This window comes from Oreochromis niloticus, linkage group LG3 (genome assembly GCF_001858045.2).
Source record: "Oreochromis niloticus isolate F11D_XX linkage group LG3, O_niloticus_UMD_NMBU, whole genome shotgun sequence".
Lineage (NCBI taxonomy): Eukaryota > Metazoa > Chordata > Actinopteri > Cichliformes > Cichlidae > Oreochromis > Oreochromis niloticus.
Genome location: NC_031967.2, coordinates 26,639,498 through 26,649,672, shown reverse-complemented (window position 1 = coordinate 26,649,672; position 10,175 = coordinate 26,639,498). Strand labels below are relative to the sequence as shown.

At 36.5% G+C, this 10,175-nt stretch overlaps 1 protein-coding gene across 1 annotated transcript; it reads right to left on the bottom strand.

Annotated features, from left to right (window-relative positions):
• Positions 1-976: 976 nt before the first annotated feature.
• Positions 977-9,410, bottom strand: LOC112846235 (uncharacterized). The gene is made up of 9 exons (XM_025905680.1): positions 9,305-9,410; positions 6,931-7,236; positions 6,237-6,497; positions 4,969-5,070; positions 4,844-4,856; positions 4,680-4,747; positions 4,505-4,555; positions 2,515-2,571; positions 977-2,384 (listed from the first exon to the last, which is right to left on the bottom strand). The coding sequence occupies exons 1-8, from the start codon at positions 9,381-9,383 to the stop codon at positions 2,537-2,539; spliced, it is 915 nt and encodes a 304-aa protein (XP_025761465.1). The 5' UTR covers positions 9,384-9,410; the 3' UTR covers positions 977-2,384; positions 2,515-2,536.
• Positions 9,411-10,175: the final 765 nt, after the last annotated feature.

Sequence of the window (10,175 nt, the reverse complement as noted above, 5' to 3'; positions counted from 1 at the left end):
GCACCCCTGCCTATAATACCTATTACTGACCACTCATATTACACTGTTAAATAGAATGAACCTTGATAAAGTGATGCTTCTTGCATGCTCTCACTGATGCGGCTGATTGAGTTTTGCTGTCCTCAAATACCCTAAGCAACTAACTGAAAGGAAAACCAGAGAGCACCATCATGTGGCTAAAAATGAAAATCTGCAAGCACAAGAAAGTGAAACCACTTTCTGTTTTTAATAGCGTGAAAGCTTTGAATAATAAAATTAATCAATTAAAGTACATAAATGTCATACAAACACTTACCTCACAATTGCCACCAGACTCTATATCAGATACTGACTTTTAGCTCATTCATTCCTTTCACTATAAAGCAAGTACCTGGTTAAATCTGGAAAACTGCAAAGTTGTTTTAAAACCCACCTAATTGGCACCTAAAAGTCAGTACCACTGACTTTTGTACTTAGTTGCTTGACTGATGGAAGATCTTAAACTAAATAAATAAATATAAATTTAATGCAATAAAGAGAGGGGAACAAACAGATATGTTACAGTCATCAACCATCACCTACAAGTCAAATATGATTCAAGGTCATACAAAACAAACACACTGAGTAATACTGTGATACAACCATAACTCTGACAATATTGGCATGCTGTGTAAAATGCAAATAAAAACAAAATGTAATGATTTGCAAATTTCATAAAGCCATACTGCATACCCATGATCTTAGGGTATTTAGGTGGTGCTGGATTAACAACAGGCACAGTTCTGTCATGGGAACCAGTGCATTGGCTCAGGACCTCTTCCAGTCCAATATAAATGAGCCAAAATTTATTTGTAATAGACTGAAGAAAAGTGGAAAATTTCTCTGTGGTCAGCAAATTAGAAATTCTTTTTGCATGGATGGACACTATGTCTGTCACAGTCTGGCTGGGGCAGACTGTATGTGTTTGCAAAAGAGGACTCAAACGCAGACCAAAAACTGAACGTGGCGTGGATAGAACAAAAAACAAGCCGTTTATTGAGGCTAGCAAAAAAGGTACAAACAAAAGGGCATTGGTGAAACTAAACAATAACCTAAACTGGGTGAACTAAAACTAAACATGAAAAACCTTAAACATGGTGAACTGACATGGATACCTGAGATTGTGATGTGGATGAGCAGACGACCTGACAAAGAATGACTGAAGACACATGGACTAAATACACAGGAGTGATTGGGGGAAGTGGAAACACATGGGGAAACAGCTGACACTAACGAGACAAAGGAAGCAAAGCTGACTACACTGATGTAGGACATGGACCTTCAAAATAAAAGAGGAAACACACTGACTGCACTCTAGACATGCAAACTTAACAGCAACTGGGGAGACAGACCATAGGGACCTGAAACATGGGACAGAAAGGCACAGTAGACACAACATGGACATAACAACGCCACAGGGAAAGAGTAAAACAAAACACAGAACCTCTTAGAAAATAAAATAGGAAACATAATGAAACACAGACACGACTACATAAACTTGACAACATAAGACTCACAGACATGAAGCACATGAAGGGCAAGGGAGACTTCACAGGGGTTGAAAACACAAGGGGGAACTAATAAGAAAATGAACATAGAAAACCTAATGAGCTTAAACATACTATAAACATCAAAATGAACTAAAACTCAAAACACTGGGTCATAAGACCCAGGATCGTGACAATGTCCTCCAGACTAAAAAGGAGAGGCAACATCTAACTTGCTATTACTAAGTGCTCAGTTCAAAAGATTGCATCTTTGATGGTATAGCATTGCATGGAATTGACAGCTTACAAATCTGTAAAAGTACCATCAACACTGAAAGATATATAGCAGTTTTAGCATTTATGCTCCTATTCAGCTTTTTCTCAGTAAATCAATGCTAAAACAAATATTGCATCAATGAAAACAGCATATAGTAAACAGGAATGGGACAACATCCCTCTCCCAAAAGTCCAGAAACTGGTCTCGATAGTACCCAGACATTTATGGACTGTTAATAAAACAGAGCAAGTGACTGCTGGTCAAGATTTGTGGGCATCACTCCTTTGGATACAATAGTTCTAACTAATAGTTCCTCTTGCAGAGACATGTTCCTGTAGCATTACTTTTTTTATTTTACACATTAGTATTTGGGGCCATATAGACCACCATAATCTAACAAGTTAGCATAGTTACAATATTTATTTTTCACTATTATATGAAAGAAAAAAGAAGAGGCAGAGAAAGTCCGATTGATAATACAACCATTTTCACAAACTGCACCACAGAATAGATTTTTTAAAATTTCTTTTGTTTTTCTTAGATATTTATCTCTCATTGCCTTTCTTCAATAACAAGATTTGTTTTTCCCATCAATGGTCCACCTGAAATGAAATAATTTTTTAAATTTAATATGTAACGTTTATTTAATTTTTAATATAATTACTTCAAATCCCTACATCATTCAATTACTAATGAATAACAATTAATTCATCTATTGGTCTCATACTATACCTGGTCCAGCATGCTCAGGGCCTCACATGGGTTCATAATCATCCCTACAGTCATCACCTACAAGTCAGAATAAAATATATAAACTATATAAATACATATCACAATAAATACTTTCTCTTTCAAAACAAAGTTGTGATTCCAATGTAACAAGTTGTTTAAAATTATATTCTTAAATCCTAAAATTTAATTTGAAATATTTAGTCATGTATTGTTCAATATATAAAAAAATAGCAAAGCAAAGAAAGCACTGCAGCCCCTTTAGCTGTCAGCAGAGGAAACAAGGCAAGAAACTGTCAGTCTGTATCACTGAACACAACTTATCCTGGTGTTCCTTTTACAAACATGTCTTTTTAATCAAAGTTTAGTCTGCTTATACATCATGAATGGAAGATAGACTAGTGCTTTTTTGTCAGTTAGGATTACGGCAGTTGGCAAAAGATCCTGGGAAATGGTAACTTATCAGTGAAAAGCTGTGTTAAAAAATGAAGTGGTAAGAGTGACAATCCGTTCTAACCGGCAATAAATAAACTAATTAATTAATTAATAAAACTGATGACATAGTTTCTAAAAACTGGTATCTCACAGATTGTGAAGCTGCATGTTTTTTTCACTCTCCAAACCAAAATTCACTGAACCAGCAGCAAAAGAAGATCAAAACTACCCTTCACATTTGATAAATATTGTCATGAATTTCCTCTTGCTTTTGCTGTTTTGCTTCCACCACGATAAATTCACACTTCCTGCACAGCTCTCTCTTTCTGTACTTCAAGTCTCTATTTTCTGTATTGCCAAATTGCAAAACGCTTGGCTGTGTCTCTAATAAAACCTCTGTAACTTTGCTCTGCTTGACTTCAGCAGCATCAGATAATGTTCATATGTTGATGCATGGTTTTCTTCTCTTTTTGATTCACTGCAGAATATTTTTAAGCTTATCTGCTATAAAAAGCCAGGCCAGGAAAATCTCATTCATATTTTTCTGTGTTTTATCCTCAGTTACTTTGTCACAAAGGCATCTGCTGTAATGCTTACACCTCTGATGGAATCTGAGGTGTCAGCTTTGTTTTTATAGCCTACATAGATAGACAAATAGGGATATAAACTGATAAATAATCATAATTATAATATTTCTGACTGTCTGAGTCAAAATTGAATTGAATCAAATCGGGACCTTGTGAATCAGAATTGAATCAGCAATAGGAATCAGTGACGATACCCAGCCCTAATGCCAATCCATGGACAGGTCACTGGTGCATCTCAGGGCCAACTCAGAGACAGGCAACATTTCACACTCTTACATGATCTGATACTTGTTTGTCTTTCCTGAACCAGTTAACTCTATTCTGGGAGAGTGAATCTTAAGCTCATTCTGCTTAACTCTGCTGAGTTGGGACTTCCAGTCAATCAATCAGTCAGTCAATTAAAACACATTATTATTGATTTCAACATCTTATTTGGTTTTCATATGTACCTATTTCCAGTGATATCAACTTTAATAGCAGGAAATTAACTAGGCATATAATTCTTTTCTTTCTCTCTTTTTTGACATGTTTTTCAAGTAATCGATGTTTGGCAACAGCATAATAAACCTAAATTCAGTTTTTGGTGTGCCACCCCAATATTTTTAGTGGCACCCCTATGAAAAAATTCTGGTGGTGCCTGCTTTGAGCACAACTTTGGTGAAGACATCTTTGTGTGAAAGCTTGATAAAATTCTGACTAAAACCCTTAAAGGAATTTGTAGAATTTTTTGTGAATTGTGGGTGGACAGTGGCCTCACCATTTTTACATTTGTTATAATCTTTACAACATGTAGCATATTTTCATAAAGCAGGAAAAAAAAGCATTTTTTATTAATGTAACTTTTCTTTATTCTGCTCTGTTTCTTTAATCCAGTTGATGTTATTGCATTTAGTTGACAGTTCAACTAAAATAAAAATTTTATCCACATGTATGCAAATTTTTTTTTACAGATCAACAGTCTCATACTATACCTGGTTTAGCATCTCCAGAGGTTCTCACTGTCTCATAAACACAAGCATCGCCTAAAAGTTAATAACAATTAAGATCATATTAATTCATATTTTTAAACATTTACTAATTTTAAATAAAGAATTTAATCTGACACCAAAGAGGAGTTTAACAAACAGTGCTAAACTAAAGACTGACCGTGGGAAAGAGAGGAATACACATGCTCTTGACTTTCATCCTGGTTGATCCTTTCAGACCCTGTGACCCTGAAATCATTTAACATGTTTGTATTAGAGGAGTAAACCTACGCAATAGATAAAGAAAATCTTAGGTATAGGCCGGTGCTTGTGGGTTGAACCAACCTTTTGCAAAAGTCTAGAAAAAAAAAGAAAAAAAAAGGGTTGTTATATATTTTTAGGTAACTTTTAAAACTTCTCAGCTTTAATGAATAATCAGGTTTTTACTTTACTAAAGGGAAACATGTTACCCTTTGACTTCATGTAGCGAAGAAGAAATACCAGCAGTAGAGTGATCAAAACACCAGTAAATAGCCCGACAATGACATTGACAGGAGAAGAAGAGCTGGAGTCTGTAATCATAAATAGTAAAAATATATTAAATAAATAGCAATTAAAACCATAATGTGTATGTAACCATGTGTGTATGTATGTACATATGTATATGTATGTGTATGTACTGTATATATATACACACACATATATATATATATATATATATATATATATATATATATATATATATACATATATATGTATATATATATATTTATACAAAAAAACACCAGGCTCGCCCCTGCGGGCGGTTTATCCTTCAAGCTCGGGTCCTCTACCAGAGGCCTGGGAGCTTGAGGGTCCTGCGCAGTATCTTAGCTGTTCCCAGGACTGCGCTCTTCTGGGCAGAGATCTCCGATGTTGTTCCCGGGATCTGCTGGAGCCACTCGCCTAGCTTGGGAGTCACCGCACCTAGTGCTCCGATTACCACGGGGACCACCGTTACCTTCACCCTCCACATCCTCTCGAGCTCTTCTCTGAGCCCTTGGTATTTCTCCAGCTTCTCGTGTTCCTTCTTCCTGATATTGCTGTCATTCGGAACCGCTACATCGATCACTACGGCTGTCTTCTTCTGTTTGTCTACCACCACTATGTCCGGTTGGTTAGCCACCACCATTTTGTCCATCTGTATCTGGAAGTCCCACAGGATCTTAGCTCGGTCATTCTCTCCCATTTTGACCTCGGGACTTCCAGGTTATACTCGGCACAGATGTTCCTGTACACTATGCCGGCCACTTGGTTATGGCGTTCCATGTATGCCCTGCCTGCTAGCATCTTGCACCCTGCTGTTATGTGCTGGATTGTCTCTGGGGCATCTTTACACAGCCTGCACCTGGGGTCTTGCCTGGTGTGATAGACCCCAGCCTCTATGGATCTTGTGCTCAGAGCTTGTTCTTGTGCTGCCATGATTAGTGCCTCCGTGCTGTCTTTCAGTCCAGCTCTGTCCAGCCATTGGTAGGATTTCTGGGTATCAGCCACCTCCTCTATCTGCTGAATATGGGTTTATAGATTTTTCAAATTGTCGTATTTGTTTTAATTTTAATTTTAATTGCGGTTGCATATTGTTACATCTCCTCCCATCATTGTCAGTTGTGATCCCTAAAAATATGATTAAAAGTAAAAAAAAAAAAAAAAAAAAAAAAAAAGATGCAAGGATTCAAAACTACAATCATGCTGCACATACCATTATCTTTGCTGCACTTTATGGTTTCCAATGCAGACTTCTCACTAACATGATTGGAAACTGTGCATGTGAAAGTGATTTCTCCATCCTCCTCCTTCATAATGTGATGCAGCCTGGGTCCAGTTTGTGTTTGACTCCCTACAGTCCAGTTGAAGGTGACATTGCCAGTTGAGCTACACTCCAGCAGAACTGTGCAAAATTTGTTTGAGGCCTCCCGGCTGAAATTTAGGATTTTCAGAAGAGGCTGCTTAGTTATGGGCTCTAAGATAGGAACAGAAAGAGGACAAGAGTATAACAATCAGGTCAAGTTTAGTATCACAGCTGTTTGTCCAGAGTTTTGCAAATGTGATATCCAGAATTAGGCCAATCAGCAACACCAAGCATCTAATGTTAATTTTTAAAGTAAATAACTCCTTTTTTAAACTTAAATGAGATGAGAATAAAAAAAGAACATACATTTCAAAAATAACATTTATTTGAAATAAGCAGTGATGAGGGTCAGAGATTAAAATATACAATATCACATTGATACCGTTTTAATCTGTGTATTATATCCAGCTTTATTTATAAAATTAATGAGGATTTACAGAAAACACAAGCCAACAAAGCCAGCATGATAAGATTATAGGTTATCATTTATCAATCACTCACTAAATGTTATCAGGATGCTTGTTTAATGACCAAAGTGTCTTACCATAAACTTGCAAAGTGATGATGACTGATTTCCTCTGTTTGTCATTTATTGCTGAGACAAAAATGAAATCACCAGAATCTTGAAGAGTCAGTTTTCTCACTGTTAAAGTAAAGTCTTCAGCATTTAGCTGTGATCTGTCCTTAAATGGAGAATGTTTAGAAAAACCCACATCTTTGTCTGCAACCGTCATTCCTCCATATTTCCATATTGCCATGGTCACACCTTCAGTTGGTAAGCCTGATGAAAGCTCCACAGTATCGCCAACTTTTTTATGAATGACACGTTTTCCACTGGAAGTCTCCACATCTGAAAAATTCAGAATAACAAATACAACAAACCAAAAACCCTTTATGAGCGTTTGTTGCTAAACTAATTTTTAACATATCATAGTAATGGTTTAAACTTTACATTCTGTTCAGCTCAAATGTAGGTCAAATACGCCAAATTTTATTATTTTTGGCCTGAAATTTGATGACTTTTCTCAAAGAGACCCAAAATACAGAAACATGTTTTTATTAATTAAGTATAATTTTTTATACTATTGCACAGGTCCTACAAACTTTACTGAGGCTGTTTTGGTCCAATCTGAGAAATATCAACTGAGATAGATTTTGTATTGACCAGTGTGGATCATATCAAAGAAAACCTTCAGAGAATCTTAAACTGTGAAATTGTCTATGCCATATTTCTGTTTATTTTTTCAGGATTGTGGTGACAGAGTTCAAGGGGTATTTTGACACTGACAGTGTAACATGTACTGATGATAGTTCAGTCATTAAAAACATAAATCTATGCATATGGTTTTAATGTTTATTGCCATCTGCTGGTCACTTTTAGTCACAAGTCATCCCCAGTGGAGTGAAAACAAACAATGCATAAAGTGTGTTGCTGCAGAAAAACAAATTTCTGCAGCAAACCTCAAACCTCAGCAAACCTTTTGGTCAAATCTGGTTTGCTAACTAACAGCAACATGATTAGCCATTTTTTTTTAACTCTTATTTGTGGCTTTTGTGGAAGTACAGTTGTTTATTTCATGTGTAAGGTGGACACTAGGTGGTAGGTTAAAACAGAAGGGAAACCCTTCTGACGGGAAGAGCAGTGGAGGAGTCAAGGAAGTAGTAAATATAAACTCAAATTCTTAAAACTATAATTTATTTACAAAGAAAGCACTAAAATACCCTGGCCAGGGAGATGGAGTTGTGAATGAAGTTCAAAACAGTAAAACAATACAGCTAAAATCCAATGGCCTCAGCCACGAAGATAAAATGCCATAAAAGACCAAAAGGCGCAGAAACCGGTTTCGTGCCAAATTATGTATCCCCTACAGAATTTGTTTCCCCTGCGTCGGGAGCATGCACTGGCCTTCCGAAATCATGGACTAACAGTATCCCACATTCGTGATTTTTAATTCGTCAACACTTCTTATAATGAGTAACTACTCCTGACATTTTGGAAATGTTAGCTCTGTATACAGTAAAGTTACAGTGGGATACAAATGATATCAGGCTGATCCTGCCACGATTTGTTCCCCCTGTCCAAAGACTTATTGCTCCTGAAATTTTGGTGGTTTTAGCTCAGTACAGTTCTGTAGAGTTACAGAATGATACAAGTAATGATTAGTCAAAATGTCGTTGGTTTATTTAAATAATCCCGTCTGATGTTGTGTCAAGGTCCCAACGCAGGGGAACCAAATTCTGTAGGGGATACATAATTTGGCACAAAACTGGAACAATCACATATCAGACACAAAAAGCATCCCCCGTTTGGAGCACCATCTTGTGACACATTTAAGAATTGGCGTATATCATTCTTGCAGAACAGAATTAGACTGATTTAAGTCCTTAAGAGGATTGTAATGTGATTGTTTAAGGCCAGTTAAGTAATGCAACTTATTTACTTATTTCTTGTAATGTTTTTTTGCTCCTTTTGCACAAAACGCACCACATTAACTCTTCATGTACCATCACAGTGAATATAAAATGAACTGCTTCTCTTGCAACACAATCCCTGGATGTCAGCAGGGTTCAGGGCAGTTGTAACTTTTGTATTTCAGAGGGAGAAATTGGATATTTTGTAGCTTAAAACTGATAATTAATGAGAGATAGAAACAGAAAAGAGGATCCCCCCTGAGGTGGTATAACTTCTCAACAAATACTGAGCACCGTCTGGTATTGCATATTTTAATCGTGAGAACACTGTTGTTTTTCTGGATTCATTAACATGTTTTTTTTCAATTTTGGAAGTCAGTTTTGTTTTTTCAAATGATACTAATGGTGCTATTAATTAGCTTGCATTTGAAAACACAGGAGAAACAAAACAAAAAAACACTCTTTATCTGTACATTTTCAAACAAGTTTTTCCAAGTTGTACGTACCCTGGAGGCAGTCCCTGAGAAACAGCACCACACTGTATGTGAAGAAGGAGCTCCGGCAGCAAAAGCCACCAACAACCATCTCCACGGGAAGATGAACAATGACTGTTTTCACTTCTGATCTATGATTGTGTGTTGACAAGATAACACAGACACAAAATAAAAAATAAAAATAGAAAGTGGAGAGTGGGTGAGGGTTTTGTCAGATAAAAAAGCAGAAGCGATCGGAGATGAGCTGATGAACAGTGAGTTAAGCGATGCCCATACATTGTTTCACATTTGAAAAAGCCCGAAGCAAAACAGTTTATGAATACTAATCGACTGTCAGGAGCAACTTTTAATTTAATTAAATATGTGTCAGGTGCAAACAGGCCTCCACAAACCATTATTCCAAGACAACACTAAAACACAGCAATCAGCCTTTTTTTCAGATGAAAAGTCTGATTAGCAACAAGCAGAGGCTTTCTAAAAAATTCATCAAGCTTCTACAGTGAAAAGAAACCTTCACAAAATATTTCTTTACCTTATGCCAGCAGTCGTACAGAGACATGCATGCAAATGTTATATGCACGCCAGCTCAGAATAGTTTAAGAATGTGGACAGAAATTTTGCAGCACTAATGTGTAACACCATATAACACCTGCAGCTCCTTTATTTCACTCAAAATACTCCCTGTGATCCCATCATCATCCATTGCAGCACAGAAAACAGCAATTTGATGACAGTTAAATAAAATGACTTGAATAAGTTTGTTGTGGTTGACAATAGATAACATGCTGCAGTTATCTTGTGTAGACCAAGACAAGGAAATAACAAATTTATGTAACAAAGGGAAAAATGATTTAATTGATATTTTATCTAAAGTCATAGTGCA

Coding starts and splice junctions, on each gene's coding strand:
- LOC112846235 (XM_025905680.1), bottom strand. CDS start 9,383: ATGGTTGTTGGTGGCTTTTGCTGCCGGAGCTCCTTCTTCACATACAGT. Junction 7,237..9,304: donor TCTCAGGGACTGCCTCCAGG/GTACGTACAACT, acceptor TGAATTTTTCAG/ATGTGGAGACTTCCAGTGGA. Junction 5,071..6,236: donor AAAGTGCAGCAAAGATAATG/GTATGTGCAGCA, acceptor TTATGATTACAG/ACTCCAGCTCTTCTTCTCCT.